This window comes from Chrysoperla carnea, chromosome 5 (assembly GCF_905475395.1).
Source record: "Chrysoperla carnea chromosome 5, inChrCarn1.1, whole genome shotgun sequence".
NCBI classification, from domain to species: Eukaryota; Metazoa; Arthropoda; class Insecta; order Neuroptera; family Chrysopidae; genus Chrysoperla; species Chrysoperla carnea.
Genome location: NC_058341.1, coordinates 9633576 through 9656401, shown reverse-complemented (window position 1 = coordinate 9656401; position 22826 = coordinate 9633576). Strand labels below are relative to the sequence as shown.

At 30.6% G+C, this 22826-nt stretch overlaps 2 protein-coding genes across 3 annotated transcripts in view; both read left to right on the top strand.

Annotated features, from left to right (window-relative positions):
* LOC123300961 (long-chain-fatty-acid--CoA ligase 1) overlaps positions 1-4866 on the top strand; it is a 36442-nt gene extending 31576 nt beyond the window's left edge. For both annotated transcript variants that reach the window (XM_044883650.1, XM_044883651.1), the window contains 5 exons: positions 2270-2487; positions 2555-2984; positions 3653-3796; positions 3867-4040; positions 4143-4866. In XM_044883650.1, the coding sequence (XP_044739585.1) occupies positions 2270-2487; positions 2555-2984; positions 3653-3796; positions 3867-4040; positions 4143-4280 (1104 nt within the window). In that variant the 3' untranslated portion in view covers positions 4281-4866. The remainder of the gene's footprint in view (positions 1-2269; positions 2488-2554; positions 2985-3652; positions 3797-3866; positions 4041-4142) is intronic.
* Positions 4867-15016: 10150 nt separating this feature from the next.
* Positions 15017-22826, top strand: part of LOC123300488 (espin) — a 76489-nt gene continuing 68679 nt past the window's right edge. Inside the window, exon 1 of the mRNA XM_044883071.1 lies at positions 15017-15302. Coding sequence (XP_044739006.1) covers positions 15103-15302 — 200 coding nt within the window. The 5' untranslated portion in view covers positions 15017-15102. The remainder of the gene's footprint in view (positions 15303-22826) is intronic.

Here is a 22826-nt window from a genome sequence, read left to right as displayed (position 1 = left end):
TTGGAAAAAAAAACTAATGAAATATTTGTTTAAGATTGATAATTGAACCTGTAACGGAATAAATTTATCAAAACTTGCTATAACTTGTCGTTAGAAGAATAAATATTTTTTAGCCAAAAAAATTTGACTTTTGTATTTTTCTTCATAGAATTTCAGGCAACATCTTAAACCTGTATATAAAATGGTCAATTCATTCTGTTTTTTGGGTTCTAATTACCTTTTATATTGAATTTTTTCCAGAATGAAACACAAATTTTGTGATTTTTACTTGTTCTGACAAACTTAAAAGTTTGCAAACAATTTTGGTATCGGTTTTTGAATTTTCTACAGTAGTTTGTCCCCAAAACCAATGCAAGTTGATATAACTATTTGACAAATACTTTTTTAGAAATTGCCTGAAATCTATCTGAGAAATAGCATTTCGTATAGAATTGTTAATACAAAAAATACCAAAATTTCATGATTAAACGAGTGTTTTCTTTGGTATTTTCCCAATCTTATATGAACCTGCAATTCTAGATAGTCATGGTTTAATAGCAAACTAATTTTATAATGGTCGAAAAACAAATGGAATCAGAAATACGTCATGTATTTGATCAAATTACTAGCCTTGTGAATTATCATTTTGATTTTAGTCTGATAGCTGCTGGACTATACTCCTGAGAGTACTTCTTATCTGATACACGAGTAAGCAGCATATACGCTTCAATGATATTCTCATTCCATATAACATATGTTATTTAATATTAATTAGTATAATATTTAATTTTTTATTTTTTGTATTTTTTTATTGATTAATGGTCAGTTAAGCCTTTAGGGAAACACATGAACTTGGAAATAATTGATAGGCACATTAGTTATTTTTTTGCTCCATTTGATCACGGTGGCATAGAGATAAATGTCAACCGCAGAAAAACATTAGAACTATATTTTTTAGTAAAATGAAATATGAAAAAAATCTTGGAAATAATCCAACAATAAAATGGATTTTTATATATTTTAAGTTGTAGTATACCTTGGACAAGGATTTTTATCGAAATCAACTTTTCGATTTTACCGAAATTAAATTTTTGGTATTATTTATTTTACCGATAACAAATTTTCGGTTCGATTATCTCGGCTTTGTTGTTAAAATATTTAGGGAAATGAAGTCTTTAAATACAAAAAGTCAGTTCATTTTATGACTAGGCGAGACTAGGTAGTTCCCGAGATTTCACCGAAAATCTATCAAAAATATTCAACTAATACCACAGATATCACAGAAAATACTGAACCAATTGTCAAATGAACCCGATTTATGAATTTTTTGGGTCAAAAATACTATATATACTGAGTTTCATCAAAATTAGAAACAAAAAAAATTTCGATTTTTTCGATTTTTTTCTAAGGGGTACCCCTTAAAAAAATTGCAAAAAATCGAGAAAAATTTATTGTCTCCAATTTCGACAAAACTTAGTATATAAGGCCATTTTGACCCAAAAAATTCAAAAATCGGGTTCATTTGATGATTGGGTGCATAGTTTCAGAGATATCGTAAAAAATTCCCATTGAAGTGCCACTTTCTCAGAAACTACGCTTCTAATCGTCAAATAAACCCGATTTTTGAATTTTTTGGGTCAAAATTACTTTATATACTAAGTTTTATCGAAATTAGAAACATTAAAAAAAATCCGATTTTTTCAATTTTTTCTAAGGGGGTACCCCTTAAGAAAATTGCAAAAAATCGAGAAAAATTTATCGCCTCCAATTTTGACAAAACTCAGTATATAAGGCCATTTTGACCCAAAAAATTCAAAAATCGGGTTCATTTGATGATTGGGTACATAGTTTCGGAGATATCGTCCAAAATTCCCATTGAAGTGCCACTTTCTCAGAAACTACGCTTCTAATCGTCAAATGAACCCGATTTTTGAATTTATTGGGTCAAAATTACTATATAAACCGAGTTTCATCGAAATTAGAAACAAAAAAAATTTCCGATTTTTTCGATTTTTTTCTAAGGGGTACCCCTTAAGAAAATTGCAAAAAATCGAGAAAAATTTATCGTCTCCAATTTCGACAAAACTCAGTATATAAGGTCATTTCGACCCAAAAAATTCAAAAATCGGGTACATTTGATGATTGGATACATAACTTCTAAAATATCGCCCAAAATCCCATACTAGAAGCCATTTTGTGGATCGATTTAACCTAAAAAATTAGAATTTTCCTGGATTCTACTATTTCGATGAAAAGGTCGTAGTATTTAATAAAAAACCCTTTTTTACAGAATGCAATGTTAATGGTTGGGGGTTCAATAGGATATTTTAAGGGCGATATTCGTAATTTATCCGAGGACATGAAAGCGTTAAAACCAACAATGGTACCAGCAGTCCCTCGTCTATTAAATCGAATATACGACAAAGTTCATGCTGAAATTGCCAATTCATTTGTAAAAAAACTTCTTTTTAATATGGCATTAAAAGCAAAAGAAAGCGAGATCAAAAGGTAAGCTCCTCAATTCTTAAACAGCCGAGAAAATAAACTCATTTTTGAAATTTTATTGGATTTTCAGAGGTGTCATACGAAATAACAGCTTTTGGGATAAAGTTGTTTTCCGTAAAGTTCAGGAGGGTATGGGCGGCCAAGTACGTTTAATGCTTGTAGGTTCAGCCCCGTTAGCTGGCAATGTACTTACATTCATCCGATGTGCAATGGGTTGCCTGGTTATGGAAGGTTATGGACAAACCGAATGTACAGCACCGATTTCATTAACTGTACAAGGTGATCATGTGCCCGAACATGTTGGACCTCCGGTAGCATGCTGTTGTATTAAATTGGTGGATGTCCCGGAAATGGAATATTATGCACATGCGGGTCAAGGAGAAGTTTGTGTTAAAGGCAAAAATGTTTTTAAAGGTTATTATAAGGATCCCGAACATACAGCGCTAACAATTGATGAACAAGGTTGGCATCATACGGGCGATGTTGGTATGTGGTTGCCAGTAAGTAACGATTTTACCCAAATTTTCTTTTCTGAATATCTGAAGTGCTCTGAAACTCATTTCATTTCGTTGCAAAATTTACAATGCTGTTATTGTGTTATATAGTCCAGGTTCCCTATTTGGAGGCCAACTTTTTTGAGGTACACACTTCGTGACCTTGGAGGATGGACTTGTAATGTTATCAAAAACAAAAATCCAAAAAAAATTGCAAAAAATTTGCCGCCAAAACGATGTTTTTTGAAGAGTTTTTTAAAAATTTTGAAAGAAGGCGGTTTTTGGTTTTTTTGGGAAAACTATTGATTTTCGCTGATAACATTTTATAGGAAAGTTGAAGATAAATCAAAAATACGTATTTTGAGCCAAGACTCGACCCTGTATCCTTATTCGCTGGGGTGTGGGGTTTTTTTTCGGATGGAAATCAACACAGAATTTTTTAAAATATTGACTGTCTTCTAAACGTTTTTCCTCCCAAATTTTTGGTGCTATATGACAGTTAAATCACTTGCCTTTGAATTGCGGTTGTCTATCTGCTTTTGCAAACGTTCTTTTTCGAAATTAGCTTCTCATATCTTCTTCTCATGTTTTCCTAGAGTTTTCGGAGTACAAGCTCATACAACTCATACAAGCTAACTATAGTATTGATTATTCATCAATAATTTTTCTTCCAGAATGGTACATTAAAAATAATCGACAGGAAAAAACATATATTTAAATTATCACAAGGTGAATATATTATTCCCGAAAAAATTGAAAATATTTACTCCAGATCTCAGTATGTTAATCAAGTATTTGTCCATGGTGAATCATTGAAGGTATTTATATAAAACTTTCAAACTTCCAACCAGATTGGAAAATATTAATCGATTTGTTTTTGTGTTTCAGTCCTGTATTATAGCCGTCGTTGTTCCCGATGTAGATGTTATAAAATGTTGGGCATCTGAAAATAATATTCAGGGAACATTTAGTGTATTATGTGCACATCCGGAAGTGAAAAAACTTATTATGGATGATATGTTATCGTGGGGAAAACAAGCAAGCCTAAAATCATTTGAACAGGTATTATATTTGTCAAAAACTTCTTAGTTAGAATCTATTATCGATAGTTTTCTAGGCCTGCTCAATTAAATTGTGTGCCTCAATTGAAATGTTATTTTTCAGGTGAAAGATATTTATTTGCATCCGGATCCGTTCAGCGTCCAAAATGGATTATTAACACCAACATTTAAATCAAAACGTCCTGAAATTCGATCATACTTTAAACCACAAATCGAAGATATGTATGCTAAATTAACGTAATAATTAGTCAAAAATCAAATTACATTTTTAATATAAGAAATTTATCTTTCACACATTGAACAAAAAAATTAATTTGGTCGTGTTTCGTTACACACTTTTAACCAAGACCTAGACCTGCCAAATTTTGATCGTGACCTGACTTCTGAATAAGACCGGCATTATACGAAATCTACACGAAAGTACAGCGGATGTAAAAGGTGGGTTTAAATTAGGCTTCCTTTGTGTTTTTTCAAAAAGTTCTTGTATCTCCAAAATATGGTTGATCAAATTATTCTAAAAATCAAGTACTTTGGAAGTACCTCTGGAAACTTCTTGGGTATTGTGAGAAGGTAAAATAAAGTGACTAATGATATTTTGATGATCACTAAGTTCTTGAATTATTTAGGCTTCTTAAAAACGAACAAATAGCGTAATTCGTAAGACCATCTTTACAATCTGCAATTTCATTTGAAGTAAGTATACATTCATTGAGTGCCTGCCTTATCGATGTGTCTTAGCGAGAAGTTAAGATCACGATTAAAATTTGGTAGACCTATCCTCTGTTGTACTAGTGCGAGAAAAATTATCTCTTACGGTAAGGAACGAAATAGAATCCTCTGGTGTACTACTTAGTGCGAGAAAAATGATCTTTTATGGTACAAGACCCAGTTAATCCATGTTACCTCACTTTTTACGTCTTAAACACACTATAAAAATTCCAGCTTGATATCTCTTTTCGTTTTGGAGTAATCGTGATGACAGACGGACAGACGACAGACAGACAGACAGACATACGGAAATGGACTAATTAGGTTATTCTATGAACACCTAAACCAAAATTTTTTTCGTAGCACCATTATTTTTAAGCGTTACAAACTTGGGGCTAAACTTAATATACTATGCATATTTCATATACATTGTATAAAAAAAAATACAGTCGAATTGATAACCTCCTCCTTTTTTGTTTGAAGTCGGTTAAAAAAGGAAAAAAGTTGTAGTAAAAAAACTGGATTTTTCAATTTGTCTGGTCATCTTGATGAAGTTTCAGATATTTGAACTCCGTTTCGGCTAAAGGGTTTTGTTCGAGAATTTTAACAAGCTACTGTATAACCAAACACGACTTTTAATTTTTTTAGTTCATACTAGTAAGTATAGACACAATTTGTAGAAGCAATATTGTTCCTTTATTTTTTCAATTTAATTCGCATACCTTTTAATTTGTAATGTAAATAACTATAATTCGTAAGGTCTAAAAAAAAAAACAAATAATCAACAATGAATAATTTCAAAAAAGATTTTAACCAGCCATTTATAGTTTGAAATAATAATACTTAATTGTGGATTTGTACAAACAATTTTGATATTTAAAACTGTTTTGAAAAGAGTTTAAATTCAATTTAAAAAAAAAATATATTGAATTTATTACAAAAGTAAAAAAATACTCTTGTTGCTTATAAATTTGTAAATTTATATTATTAATAAAAAATAGTGAAAATTTAAAATATTATAAATATTTAGGAAAAATGAAAATTACGTACGCTAGTTAAAATTTCATGCGCGAAATTCCTTCAGTATTCAATCACAGCTTAAACTAAAATGGTGCAAGATAATAAGGGGGATGTTTTGATGTACACAGAAATGGCTTCATAGTAAATTTTTCACTTCTCGTTACCGGCCGTCGATTTTTTTGACTTCCGGGCAGTAATCGGACATCAGATTGATCGGGAAAAATGTTCTTATCTCAATTTTTCAATATATAAGAAAAAAATTTAGATAATTTGACGACTAGATAAGTTGTTCTCGAGATACCATCGGAAATCTCTCCAAAATATAGGATTTAGGGCACAAGTAAGGAAAATATTCGACCAATCGTCAAATGAACTCGCTCTATGAATTTTTGGGTCAAAATAACTCTATATAGGTATCGGGTTTTCTCAAATTCCGAAACAAAAATTTGATTTCGCATTTTTCGATTTTTTCAAAGAGCTGGTACTAAAGCTGGTTCTTTTAATGATTGGATGCATAGTTTCTGCGAGGTATCATCCAAAGTCACATATGAAAGGGCGATTTCTTGAAACGATTTCAGATAATTCCTTAGAAAATACATGTCAAATAGTGAAACGACCACGATTTTTATATTTTTTGGGTCAAAATTACGCAATATACCTAGTTTTATCAAATTTCGAATCAAAAAATACGTTACAATTTTTTCGAATTGCGAATTGCGAAAATTTTTGGTTTCCAATTTTGATTAACCTCAACCCATAAGGTAATTTTGACAAAAAATTAGAAAATCGGATTCATTTGACGATTAGATGAGTAATTTTTTGGATATCGTTCCAAATCCCATTAAATTTCTCGGATCGAATTCAAGCTATTCTAGGAAACTAGTTGTGTACTCTAGAACATACTCAAGGAATGTTTACAGGACGTAGGATAATCATTAAAAAGTAAGTAAATTATATAGTTCAATTTGACACAAACGCGCAATTATAGTTTTTTCTTTTCGAAGTTAGAGAATATTGTGAACGCAATAAGAACGTAATTTTAATGAAAAGTTTCTAAAATAAAAATTTGCCTTTCTATATTCGTTGTATTAAATACATTTTTTTAGCTGGTATAATTTCTAGGATCAAATTTAATTCAATTTATTTAACAGTGTATTCGATTTTTGCCAAATGAATGCTTGGTGTTTCATCGACAAGAATTCGAATATGCTAACGATACGAAAATTCTACACAAGTCAATTTTTGATTTTTAAATTAAAATTTAGTTGTATGACAGATTGATATTTACAAATTGGTTGGTCCGAAAATTTGGTAAAAAAAGGGCAAGCATTAAAAATTAAATTTCTTAAAATATAGAATTAATATTTAATAACATATCATATAAGACAACAAGTGCTCAATTTTTTTAATTGAGAACAAATGCAATTTTTGTTTTAAAATTTATTTTTAGAAATTATAATATTAGAAGGATCCTTATTGGGTCAATCTCGGAATTTAACGGAATGAACTGAAACGATTCAACGTATAAAAAAAATGTTTCAGACGTTGACGTTGAATATCTAAGGACGCTGGCACGCGACCATATGTGAGTTTTGATACAATATTTGTACTATCAAAATAAAGGTTTGTACAAATATACAGCTTATTCCGTTAGATTTCGAGGTGAAACCTTAAGATGATTGGACTATAAAGACACACAGAGGAAGTTAATCAAATAAGAGTTCATAATTGTCACGACTCCTCATTATGGTGAAGCCTTTCGTGTCTCTCTGATGAGGAGAGACTTGAATCCTAGACTCACAATTGAAACATTACCTACAACACTCTCCATTAAATACCCTCTCAAACGAAACAAAAAAACCGATTCATCGGTTTAGGCGCTACGGTGACATAGGCAGACGTACCACTGCTGAATTTTGGTGTGAAGTACTTTATGGGAACCTAATGTTACGACCGTAAAATTTTGAGCAACAAATTTGCCAGTATCAAATAATTTGGAATAAAACATACGACCCGTTACTTCTATAAGGGCACTACTATTGACGTCAGCCACACTATTATTAACTTTGTCTTGTTCGGCGTTCCAAAGCTGACGATTTTGTACAGACTAGTGTACGGTCTTCAATGACCTGTTATACGTTGAATTGGCCAGAATTGACCTGTTCATGAATCCTTTCAGTAATTATCATGGATCCTTGTAGTAGTATTTTTTCTAAAACAATTTTTTTTTATAAATTACCCATAATTTCTTTTTTAATTTCACGAATATGTAAATATAATTTGAAATAATCCAATAAAATTGTTAAATATTTAAGAGATTATATAGCAACGGTCCTATCCGAAAGAGATGGAAAACGTAGTTGGTTGGACATTTCTAAGATGGAAATCACGATTGTTTTACCACGTCAACAAAGAAAATATCGTAAGTTCATCAATCGAGAAGTTATGGGATCAAGGAGAGCTTCAATCGAAAGAGAATCATATAAAAATTTTAAGAAAAGACCAAAAGGGTCTTAGGATACCCGGTAGGAACTATATTCCTTTCTCTATAGATAATGTTTAATTGAATAAATTAATTAAATTTAAAAAATCTATTGACGTGAATGGGTTTTAACCTATCGACATTCCGCATGAGGAACGGGCACCCTAACCATAAGACCACGTCTTCTATTAATATTTCAAGATAATAAACTATACATTAAGTGCCACTTGGACTTTTTTCGTCGAGTACCCATCCGCCAAATGCACGATGGACGACGGTCCCTGCGTTTGTCCATCTTTTTGGGATAAACCGTTCACCTATTATTGTATACTTATTCTAATTAGCCCTAAGTATTTAAATTAAAACAAATAAAAATTTAAACAAAAAATAAAAAAATGTGATACACAAACAAGGCAATTACAAAAAATGAAATATATTCAACTATATTCGTATTATATAAGATTAAAAAAAAAAAATGAAAATGAAAAGAAAATGGGAGTATTTTATTTTTTTGGGAAATATAAAAAAGAAGAATCAATTGATTTTTGATTTAAATTCATTGTTTGTTATAAAAAAAATCTTAAATATTCTATATATATTTTTTATTAAGACAATAATAATTTTATTAAGAATGTTATATTGAAAAATTCCCCCCCAAAAAAATATAACATTTTTTGACAACAACAACAAAAATAATAACCCCTACAATTTTTGTGTGGACAAAGTACCACAAAATACAGTCACATTAGTTTCCATAAAATCCATAAAATAATATTCTTAAAGTATTTTTGAAATATTCGAATAAGAAAGTCTAGAAAAAAAAATCGATTGTGCTGAGCAAAAATTAGAACAGTTATGTCAAGATTGGAACTGAGTGGTGAGTATTGGAAAAAAAGACTAGATGTAAGAAAATATGACATTGGTTTAAGAAAATTCAATACTTATTTCTTGAAAATCCAGTAATTTCTTTAACTGTGAAGGTTTTAAGGAATTAGTTGGCCTTGACATACTTGTAATAATTTATTTCTTGAACACTTCAGAGTAAAATCCCTTTTTAAATCCGTTAAATGATACCTTTCAAGGTCGAACAAATAAAATTTGTAGTATCACGTCTATTCATTTATAAATATTAATTATTTTTCATGCTTATTTTATGAAATTAAGTCTTTTTTATTCAGGTTTTCACCGTTCTAAAATAAAACTACTAAAAGCACTATTTCCTGGCTTTTTAAAATAGAGTTATTTGTTAGATGCTAAATCAATATTACCTACGTCAATTACAAAAGTACTTTAAGTCATTTATTCCGATTTCCTTGGTGTCCTTTAAGGTTTTAATAATTTTCAAAATACAGTGTGTGTCCACATTTGATACTGGAAGGGATAATGAAATAAAAGGGAAGACAGGTTTATGAGTTTTTTTGTTTTAGTTAAAATTATATTTCACAAGTTTTCGCAAGTGATGACCGGATCTTAGCTTATTAAATCTTTCTTTGAAATGTCTTTTTTGTAAACAGTAAGAAGCAATTTAAACTGTTGAACGGAAATAGACTTTCGCGAAAACTTACATGTCTTAAAAGAATAATTAAGGTCCCAGTATTATGTCCTGTGGTACCCGTAAAGTTTTCTTCCGGTTTGATTGGTATTTCTGAGTCAAACGAATGAAAAATAGGGTTGCTTTCAATTTGAAAATACTGAACATCTTATGAACTTTTTCATTTCATTATCCCTACCCAGTCAATTGATGAAACCAGAAGTTTGAAGGGATGTACTTATTAATTATATTTTCAACATAATTTAAATTCATAATTTTTATACACACATGCGTAAACTATTGCTTTTTTTACCTATTCAAATAGCGTATTCGAATTCTGTCAGATGCTTGTCGAGCATTTTCGAATTTTCACGTATGGTCGGTATGATATCGTGAGTTTTCGTGGACGTTCGGCATTGCCACCGGCAAACATTTTGGACAGAAATCGAATACGTAATAAGAGAAATTTAATAAATATAAAAACAATACCGTTTGAAATAAAGTTATTTTACTATCTAATATCTTATCCATAAAAAAAAATTATATAATAGAAATTTTGAATGATAATCATCGTATAAATTGTTCATTTTTTAAAAAGCAAAAAAAAATCAAGTTGTTTATTTAATTATTATTATTATACCTAAATAAAATTTAAAAATTGATTAAAGTCTGTGAAATTATTATTATTTTAAATCTATTCTAATCTTTTTTAGCACCAAACACGAAGAAGTAAACATTATTCCTGCATTTTCCTTGGACAAACCTGGACTTAAATGTGTATCCATAAACCAGTCAACTCGCAAGTGTTAGAATTTGTGCAAAAAGTTTTGTTTCGAGAAAGAAATTTTAGAATATTCGTCTAAATCACAACGTGCTACGATCAGAATTGGACTTTTTAAGTAGGTACTGGCCTTTTCTCCTATTTCGTTTTCGATTTCTGTTTTGTTAGGAAAAAAGTAATTGTGCGAAATTAATATAATTATGGAAATATTTAGCCAAAACTAAATACTATAATTTTAGTTGACAAAGACCTTAGAGAATTTTTAAATACTATAATTTATGATATTTGTTGATTGACAAATTTTTTTTCATAACTTCCTCTCGGCAGGAAGGATATTGCATTATTAGATGTTTTAAAATGGAGAAATTAATTATGCGTGAAATTTAGCAAATCATTAATCATAGGTATCTTTAAATATAATAACATGTTATTTACTTGTTAGGCCTAAAACCAATGTTATTAGAAAACATTGAATAAAAATAGACGAGCATGTAAGTGAACTATTCTGCTCAAATCCTTTTTCCCATTAGGTTACGAGATATTTACGTAGAAGTGAAAATAGAAGGAAAAACATATAATCTTGAAACTTCTTTGATAGTTCACATACATGCTATAACTATGAAAGAAGTTTCAAGATTTTCTTGATGAAGCTATGCCGATTTCTTGGTATTGTAAAACTTAAACTCGCCCCAAAAAGCTTACTGATTTCATCACCGGACGACTTTGTATATGTGTTCTTTATACCCAGTTGGGCAATTTCTTACATATGAATATTCTGGATAGAAGGACGTCCTCTTTTACGGGGCCCGATCTTTGAAACAGAAAAAACATCGAATAATATAAGGAAAAAATTATTTGTGTGTGAAAAAAGACTGTCGATTTGAAAATCAATTGATCTTTTTCCGGATTATTAAGAAAAATCTTATCTTATCTTTGTAATCGGTTCATTGATTCTAAACAAACACAAAGAATTTAAGTGTAGAGATTTCAAGTACAACACAATAAGTATACTTGACATACAATACAATTCATTAAATTGACAACAAGAACCCGTTGAGTGTTTTTATTACAATTTCTTAAAGAAAAAAAAAGACATACATACCTTTTTCAGTTTTTATAGTACCACAGCTGACCCTAAAAATTATCGTATAATTATCGTATTATTTGTTAGCCAAAAATAAAAAGTGTTGCAAAAGGCGGCTATCAATCACGCTTACTTGGTTCTGAAACAATGAAACCTCGAAATGGACCTCGAAATATCTCAAAATACTTTTTGCTTGGTATTTTGGAGGAGAGAGAAAGGGGAAGCAATGAAGCAACCAACTTGAACCTATGATGTTTCTCCTTTCCTTTGTTATTTTATCGATAATATCCTGTGCCGATTTGGACAGGATTAGCGGTGATTCAAAACCTTAAAGCGAACCCTTTCTGTTACAAACCTTGCCAAACCGTTGTTTCTTGTTCTTATAGCTAGCAGCCCCTTATAAACAGGTATCTTCGCATCCAGGTTGTGATGCCGGAAAAGTCGGATCTAAATATAAACTTTAAAAAACCATTATAATGGCTTTTTTTGCGAAAAAAAATCAAACTTAGTGAGTTTGCATTAAAGCAAGTCGAGGAATTTATGTATTTGGGGAAGTTATTTCATCATAATGGCGATCATACATCGGAAATTAAAGCCAGAATAGGACAGGCTAAGAGTGCTTTACTCAAACTAGATAAAATGTTAACAAACTCAAAATTTAAAAAAAGTTTTAGTGCTCTTCAATATCCCACAAGGGAATTAAATAGGGAATTCTATATATCATCCTGGTTATCTGACTAAACTGTGATATTTCCATAGATATAAATATAACATGTAGATATAGGATCCCATGTATTGAAATTTGAATGGAATTAGAGATATATTTGAGATATATACTAGCGCCACCAAATGATTCCTAATGTACATATAACCATGGTTTGAACATGTTCGTTGAATGGTTTTATTTAGTTCCCAATCACTCAATCTCAGATGCTGTTTTACCCTTTTTACGTCATAATTTTTATTTTACATTAAATAGATCCTCTATCTATATGTTATACAATATCTATGGATATTTCTGAATGGCTTGCCACTGTTGCACATGCCTGACTGTCACACTTGCAGCATATTTCACTTAAGTCACATTTCTAATACTTTCTGCTTTATTCTGAAAATACTTTAAAAGTGTTAAGTCATATTTCTAATATTTTCTATTTGTTTTATTCTGAAAATATTTTAAAAGTGTTATATGCCTGACAAATAACTACACAAAACAATATTCAGATTTGGCTGCGGTACTATTATGGAAGACCAAAATGTATTATATCAACAAAAAAAACACTACTGTTACTTAAATTTGTAAGAGAATTTCGTTACATATTCTTTTATTATTTATTTATTTATTTATTTAAAAAAAATGTAATACAAGCAAGCAGCGATGAACGATGTTGTCATATATTAATAAAGTTTATTTATTATTATTACTAAAAGTTGATATGATGTTCATTCTATCATATAGTCAATTTCATAAGAGCCCGTTATTATATTATTAGTCGGCAATATTTACAAGTAATAATAAAATCATATATAAAATTTCTCTGATTTATAATTATTTGGAGTTCTTGTGAACACATGGACTTACTACAACAGTAGGTAGTCATTTTTATTAAGTAGTTGTTTGTAGTCGTTTCATTTTACTACATCTTGATTAATTTTTGTGTAACTTACAACTGTTATTAGTGACACTTGATTTGTCTTTGAAGAAAATTTTAAGTGAATAGTTTTTCAGTGTTAGTTTTTTAATAGTGTTTCTGGGTGAAGATTGTAGTGATAAAAACATAATTTAATATAAGGTTTATTTAAATTTTGTTTGGACTTAAGTAAAGATTATGAACATCGGCTGAAAATTGATATTTTCTCTGTTTTTCTCAATTTGAGGACAATTCGTTGTTTAGTACCTATTTCTTGTTGTCATTATTCGTACTATCGTAAGACAGGCGGTATATACTTACTTGCATAAAAGGGCATTGCCAAATTGCGCTAAAAAAACTTATTGACAAAAAGTATCATGTAGAATTATTTATCAATTAGGGCAAATGGTATCAATTTGTGAAATGTTAGTTCGAGAAAAGTCTCAATAACCATAAAACTCAAATGTTCTTATAGCAATCAGATTTATGTAAGTCGACTACTACCGGCAATATATCGATGATTGTATGAACTATCAAATCGGTCTTTTCGTTGGTAAACATCTTATGCAAATCGTTTTTCCCATTAGTTTACGAGATATTTCACGTATAAGTGAAAATAGATGGAAAAACATATAATGATTAGTATATTACAACTAATTTCTACTTATTTCTATACTAAATATAATTCGGTACGTTTTTTTCTGTTTCTAGCCGAAATAATTCGAAAACTAAGTTATTTTGTGCTTTGCGTACATCGAGACTTTAGGCTTACTCTTCTAGAATTAACATTTAACAACGTTAAGGAAAATTGAACCGACAGACGTGTCTCTAGGAGGAAAATATATTACGACTGAGTAAAATACTACGGGGTCAACTACTGAATTAGTTTGAAATTCCTTTCCATTCGTCTCTTTTTATCAACTGTATCCGATATTCTTTACATTTTCGGATTCGAACTGTCGAGTTTTTCTGTATTTCGTCGTTTCTGTAGATTTTTATATATATTTTGCCCTCAGAGATATTTTTGGTCTCATAACAGTAAAAAATTTAACCCACTTTCGTAGATTCATCAGTTTTTTTGTGGCTTAAGATATTTTTTTATTTTTTTGGAATAATTCGTTGCTAGATGTTAGCAGCAAATCTACGCTACCAAATTTGACTGAAGTCAGGGTTGTCGCCAGCTAATGGGACAAAGGGGAGTAACCTGAAAGATACAAAATATAAATTATATGAATTTTGACGCCTGTCTTACGCATATAACGTCATTTGGTAAATTTGGCGCGAAAATGGTTCTGTTTTAAAATTTGACCTATTTTTATTTAACTCAAAATGCAGTTTGATGATGAAAATGAAAGTTTGAATGTGAAATTTCGAATTCAGTAGATTTTTACTTTTTTAAAGTAAGTGAGTGGGCTTTGAATCGCTAGGGAGAGGCAATTTAACTCTCCCCCCCCTCCTCAGACTGAAGGCTCTCTTCTTTCTCAGGCGACAAGGATACTTTAAATTTCTTTTTATGTTTTCTTGATTGCAATCTTGTCACCTTGTGGATTTTTCAGAGCTCAATTCTTCCATTATGCCCTTACAAAATTTCGATTATGAGTTCGAAATACAACTATTTAACAGAACTATTTAAAAGAATCACAGAAAAGTTAATAAATATTTTAAAAATGAATCCATCAATACTATTTAAAGCTTGTTTAACCGATAACATACAATTAATTAAAAAATATGTGAAAAAATATAAATCGGAGACGATTTTAAGTGTGCGTGATGCATGTGGTGCATCTTGTTTACATTATGCAGCACGTGTGGGAAATATTGAACTGATGACTGTACTGTTAAGTGATATTAATTATGATAATACTGTGTTAGAATTTCCACCAAGATGTTTATATGGTTCGACGCCGTTACATGATGCAGCGGTTTTGGGACACTTAGAAGTGGTACAATGGTTAATTTTGGTTGCGGGTTGGAATAAAATGGATACGGATTATGATGGTTGTACGATATTACATTTATCGTCAAAGTAAGTGACCATTTTTTATTTTATAATTTTAAGGTAGTTTTTAATTCAAAAGTTTATGCAAATATTTGAGAATACAGACAGGAGTGAATTCCAAGAAGAGTCGGGGAATTCATACTTAGAATTTACCGTTTATTACAGTTTGCAATTTTGATTATGCATTCTTTTAATACTCAAGGAATTACGACCAAAAATAAGCCTAAAATTTTTCTATGACAAACAACTCATTATCCAAATATACCCACAATTTAACATATCGAAAATTAGAATATTTAGCTAGTCTATGTATATGTCTTTGTAAATTCTCTGCTATTTTTCGTATTCGTTTTAAATTTAAATTAAAAAAGGGAAAAAACGGTTAGTTAGATAGTGTTCTTTCACAATAGTTAGTTTTTTTACCTCATGTAAGTAAAGAAAGATAGCCACTCTTACACACAAAGTAATTAGAGTTTCTTTCTCACTGTCTCAGTGGGCACAATAGTTTAATTTAGTAGTAATTTTTTTATCCGGAACATTTTTTACATTTGATCTTTAGTTTTATCTCTAACAGTTTACAAGATGGGTCGTATTTACGAACTAAACTTCACTTTTTACGTTCTAAACTCGTTATAAAAATTTCAGCTTGATATCTCTTTAGTTTTTGAGTTATCGTGTCCACGGACGGGCAGACGGACCGACAGACAACCGGTAATAGACTAGTTAGGGGATTTTATGAACATCTATACCAAAAATTTGTTCGTAGCATCAATATTTTTAAGCGTTACAAATTTGGGACTAAACTTAGTATACCTTGATGTATTTCATATATGTATACAGGTTATAAATACTTGGGTCTAAACTTTGTATACCTTGATATATTTCCCATATATACAGGGTATAAAAACTTGGGACTAAACTTAGTATACCTAGATATATTTCATATATACAGGGTATAAAAAATTAAATTACACGCGCGATTTATCGAGTTCTTTCAGTTTTGTAATGACATAAATAGCGCTTAAATTTAGAAATGTTTTGGGAGATATTCAAACAATTGATGTTACTGGCATCCAGATCAGAGTCCCAAATCACTTTTCTTGCTAGAAATTGGTCTACAAAAAACGAATTGAGTTCACTATATTACTATCAATAAGAATAACAAATATAAAATTAGATGCTTTGCGAAACTCAACTAAACACATATGGCAAATGTAGATAAAATACATACCTATAGCATAACTTGTTTTGGCCAACTTTTTGATTAATTACACCAGTCTGTGGCGCTATTTTTTTTGTCTGCAACTGCCTATATTACATATAGTCTTAATTACACAGTTTTCTAAATTTTAATGTTTAAATATTGTACGAATTCCTTGTTGAAAGTCCAGTTTTATTTTACATACAGGTTATTTTATTAATATTTCATAAACGGCATAACAGTTATTATATAATAAATTAGAGAAATTAAATGCATATTATAATCAAAAATATAAAACTTATTTAAATTATATTTAAAGAAATTTTTATATATCAGAATAATCCGATTAAATCAACCAACATTTTAATAAAAATATAAATATTAAATTTTATTAATTTATATAAAAAAAATTATGCAACAGAGGTAATAATATATTAATTGACTGTTTAATAATCGCCAACGATTAACATAAGTATCGAACGAACTAATTATTATAAAAAATTATTATTATTAATATTATTAGAATTTCATAAATATAATTATTACCACTTCGTTAATTTAAACTATTTCATACTCTTTTTATTTGTTTAATTGAGGACCGGCAGCTAACAACGGTATAAATAGTCTTATAAATCATCCAATTCATTATCAGAATAAAGTTCTTTTAGATGTGTAAAAATCCAGAATTTTTAAATATAAAAAAGCTAAAAACTCGATTAGTTGTATTGAAATACTTTTCCAGTTTGTGGCCAAATTTAACCTACCTGTAATAGGTTTCAAGAATGTGGGGTCCTGGTCTCGAAATCTAGTACAAGCGTGAACGGTAACGAAAAATTAGCCTCACAAATGAAAAGTTTGACCCAAAAATAGTGGGTTTCAAAAAAAAATCCATTAAAATCGGATAAAATTTGGCTGTTTTATCAAAAAATTGATTTTTTGAACTCAATGACGTCATTAAAATGAAAAAAATTTAATTTTGCTCTATCGCAACCAACTTATCCAATTTTGATAAACCAGGTATGAAATCCGACTAAATTTGGGTCATATTTGCAGTCAAATTTAATCTGTCTGTAATAGATTTCATGAATGTGAGTACCTTGTCCTCACATCTAGTGCATGGGTGAACGGTAACGGAAAATAGTCCTCACAGATGAAAAGTTTGACCCAAAGATAGTGGGTTTCAAAAAAAATTCCATTAAAATCGGATAAAATTTGGCTGTTTAATCAAGTAGTTGATTTTTTGAACTTAATGACGTCATAAAAATCTAAAAAATTTAATTTTGCTCTATCGCATCCAAATTATACCCAATTTTGATAAACCAGGTATGTAATTCCACTAAATTTGAGTTATATTTTTCAAATTTACCGTCAAATTTAACCTACCTGTATTAGGTTTCAAGTATTTGGTTATCTTATCCCGAAATCTAGTACATGGGTGAACGGTAGCGGAAAATAAACCACACAGATGAAAAGTTTGACCCAAAATTAGTGGGTTTCAAAAAAAATTCCATTAAAATCGGATAAAATTTGGCTGTTTAATCAAAAAATTGATTTTTTGAACTTAACGACGTCATAAAAATCCAAAAAATTTAATTTTGCTCTATCGCAGCCATATTATATCCAATTTTGATAAACCAGGTATGTAATCCTACTAAATTTGGGCCATAATTTTCAAATTTACCGTCAAATTTAACCTAGCTGTAATAGTCTTCAAGAATGTGGGGTCCTGGTCCTGAAATCTAGTACAAGGGTGAACGGTAACGGAAAATAGTCCTCACAGATGAAAAGTTTGACCCAAAATTAGTGGGTTTCAAAAAAAATTCCATTAAAATCGGATAAGATTTGGCTGTTTTATCAAGAAGTTGATTTTTTGAACTTTAACGTCATAAAAATCTAAAAAATTTAATTTTGCTTTATTGCATCCAAATTATATCCAATTTTGATAATCCAAGTATGTAATTCTACTAAATTTAGGTCATATTTTTCAAATTTGCGCTCAAATTGAATCTATCTGTAATAAGTGTTAAGAATGTAGGATCCTGGTCCCGAAATCTAGCACAAGGATTAACTGGATTGACGGTCCCGCTTAACACATTTTCATTATCAAATAAGGTTCTCAATTTTATCTACAACACTTTCTTACAATGTAACCATGAAGTGAATTAATAGTTATTGATAATAATAATAGAATAATAGTGTATATTATTTTATTTATTATTTTTATATATTATTATTATATTTTTTTTTGTAAATAATAATTTAATAATATGATGCCTTTAGGTAGATAGATTTTATACACTCATACACTAAAAGATAACGTTTCTATTGTTGTGACCTATTTACCTACATACTTCGATGATTTGGTTTCACTGATCGATCGCGATCAGCAGCGATTACTCGCGGTTCAGCAATGGATAGATTGTTGAGTGTATGATATGAGTTGATGTGTTATGATGATGGATGTATCAATTCAGATATCGTCATCACCAACGCGCCATCAACTTCTTGTAATGTCGGTATATAAAGAAAGAGAGATGCTGTGTACTTATATAGGAGAAAGTCGTCGACGTAGGTCTACTGTCTAGGCCGGTTTCAATTGTCATTTTTTAGATTTTCTGTTAGCTCTTTATTTTCGATTTCTTCTTGTGCAGGGTAAGTAATTTTTTGCCGATATCACTATTGAACGCAATACTGTATGGTTTCGAGGATTTTGATAAATATAGATGATTTTACTATTAAATTTATCGGAACATGAGCAACAGTTAGGGCGCATGAACCGATTTCAGTATGGTTGTCAGGCCCTTATTGACTGGTGTTATCTACAATACTTCTGGCGAATATTACTATTTAACTCTGTAATGTCACTGATGTTACTAATGGCATACCAGCAAGATTTATTAAAATAACAAAATAGGTTAAGAATAAGTAAAGTGACGAGCTTTGTGACAACACACATAGCGCTTACACCTACACTGACAAGGATCGTAGTTCGATAATGCGCCGATAATCATAGCTGGAAAACCAGTAGCATTGTGACATCAGCAACGTAGTATGGGACTCAAGACCAAAGTGTCGAGTTGAGCTAGATATGTAGAGCGATTTAGTCGTCAGAGAAAGATCTCTATCGCTTTAGCTAGACAAAATCTAGAAAATATATGCCGGGTATTTTCGTAATAATTTAGGCAAAAATATGGTTGACCTTGACGACCTTCTCATACTCTAAGCACGTTCGCAATTTACTCAAGTTTACTTATTTGTTTAATTAATTGTTTTTTACCTTTTTGTGTTTAGTTGTTTTTTAAAGAATAATTAAAAAGAATTTCATCGTAATTAATTTTAATTGACTATTTAGCAAGTTTCTTAAAATTTGAAAATTATTCACATTTTTTAGGGTTCCGTATCAAAATAACAAACTGGAAATAAAATCTGTTACGATTAGCGTAATCTTTGTTTAACGTCTCTTTTAGCGCTTTATTCTTTTGGCACCTTCTTTTTCTCCGGTGCTTCCATCTTCGCCGCCACAATTTTCATGAATGTAGGACATCTAACGGCAACCAATCAAGGGCTCCAAAACTTCATTTTATAAAACAGAATTTACAAAATATGTTACTCACCTTTTTAAACTTGGCTAGCAAAAAAGTTTTACACATTGTTTTGCAATCTCCCATGTAGGAAAGTACGGCGGGCCCAGGCTTGGTCCAACTATGCAGAACTCTGGGCCAGACTTGGCCCAGACTTGGGTAAAGTCTGGAATGATAATGCTGGCCCAAGACTGGTTACCCCGACTGGCCCACGCCTGGTTGGCAGGGCAGGGCCATAGTTAAGTTTTAAGTTTGGCCCATGCCTGGTTGGCAGGGCAGGGCCATAGTTAAGTTTTAAGTCTGGCCCATGCCTGGTTGGCAGGGCTGGGCCATAGTTAAGTTTTAAGTCTGGCCCATGCAAAATATAAATAGCTAGTAAAAATCGATTGACAATGATTTCCCGTAATTTAAAGTGTTTGAGGGTGGATTTAATAGGAAGTAAACACAAATTCAGTTTAAGTTTTTTTTTTTTGCTTGCATGAGTTAAAAAGTCATTAACATTGAATTTACATTTATATTTTGTTATGAAATGCCCATGTAGGTAGGTTTATTTGCTTTTATATAAAGTATTAAGATTGCTTTTTTCAACTTGTAGTACACTTTGTGTAAGAAATATTACTATTACAAGGTATCTTTTTCTAATCACACTTAGTGTATTAACACCTAGCTAAAAAGAACAACTTTAAATACACATGCATTCAAAAGTTGGATAATTCTGTTATCATATTTTTGAATATATTAATGTGGTCAATGCATAATGTATGAGATTTTTATTAAAAATTGCGTGTTTACATAATAGGTACCAGTGTAAAATAAAAAAATTTCCTGTCCAATGATATCATATTCTAGCAGATTAAAATAATTGACCGTGGTTACCCAGTTATCAGCGGATGTTGTCTCTCTAGATTGCATCTATCTTTTTTTTTATTTCTTTCTTAACTACAAGGACAGAAAGTTTGAGATTGGACATTGTAGCGCGCAGATCAGAGCTCTAAAACTTTCTGCCCGTGTGATGTATACTATTTTTCTCTATTTTCGGCCGAAAGTACGTACTATTTGCTGCTTCTGTTGGGAGATCGAGGTGTTTTCCTTCGATTAAATGAAATAATGACATAGCTTTGAGTCGCATTTCCTCTGAAAGCTGACGATTTTCAAAAGAATGGTTTTGAATTCGAAGAACTGGGTTTGATTGGTTAACTATAAAACCAGCTATTAACCATTATTGTTTGAAACCTACCTACCCTGCCTAAAAAAAGAAACTGATTGACCGATCAACGCACATCTGAAACCTCTACGTGTGCACTAAGAAGGGATTTTTGGAATTTTATCCCCTAATTGGTTAAAACGAGCATTAAAAGTTTGTATGAAACTTGGTTAATTTTGAAGTTAGAAATGTAAAAATTGATATACCAATAGGGATTTGAGACAAAAGTTTACTGTATCACTTGTTGCTCTGGCGTGGATCTACCTATTCTGAAATGACAAGCCAAACTAAACACAAAACAATGATCTGTTGCCAAATCGGCTATCAAAGAGTGTTGCCAAAGCAAAAATGTGAATTTCTAAAAGAAACAAAGTAAATTCTTTACAATGTCCATACATTTGTGATACATTCGCTAAAATACGAACTCGGACGGTAATATGCATGTTTGTGCATTTAAATCATATAATCATGTAAATTGTAGTAGATTTGAAACCGGCTTTTAGTTTTAAAAAAATTATTGAGAACCGTTAAATAACATACGAATAAAACATGGTACTCCGTATATAGACATTTTAGTTAATAACAGCGTTCGTTGTTATTTGCTAAATTAAAAAAATCTGTTGCGGAGACGACGAATATATTAATGAGATTTGAGGCATTATATAATACTGTAAAGACATTTAGGAACATTTTTTTAATGCAATCTTGGAAATTATATACCAATTTATGCAGGTCAACTTTAAACAGTGGCATATGCTTGAAACTCGCAAAATTAGTTTTATCGATAAAATTGCTTGATATTAAACTTGCGCTGCCATTAAACTTAGCCTAGGTTTTCAGGTTCAATGAAAAGCTCACTCTATTCCATACCTGGTAAATAGTTAGATGAACATTTTAAATAAGAAAGTTGTTTTTGATTAGAAAGTAAAAATTTGTTTTTCGATACATTTTCTCACAAAACGTACTTACAGTTTAGGCCAAAACGGACTGAGGGATTCAAGAAGTTTTCATCCAAAAGTCTTCTGAGGAATTTAGACACTCTTCTATAAAAATTTTCCAATAAAAGTGGTCTGTTTTTCTATAAAGACCATATCCTTATATTCGTTGTGTGCGTAGTCATGGTAGGGACAATAAAATCGATGCCAGCGCTTTAAGTGAAAAATTTTGGAGTTAAAGGGGGCTGTTACGACTAATTTGCAATTCTTTACATGTTAATGTAATAGAAATGTCAAATTAAAATTATTGAAAAACGCAATCCATAAGTCTTAAATGCAATCCATACAATTATATATGCATCCATACAATTCTATAATTAAAGTAGTGTATCGTTACCATGGAAACGAAACTCACGCACGGAGCGAATAGGGTATTTTTGTTATCAATTACTGTCTAAACTATTCGGTTAACTAACAATTGTTTTCAGGCAAAAAATGTTTGCCGTTTTATAAGGAACAACTTTCTAATTTAAAGTGTTCGTCTAATGTGATGGGCCCATATTAGTTCTTTAAAGTTACCGTTATTTGAGGATAATAATGTAAAATTTCCATACATTTTATAATTTGTTA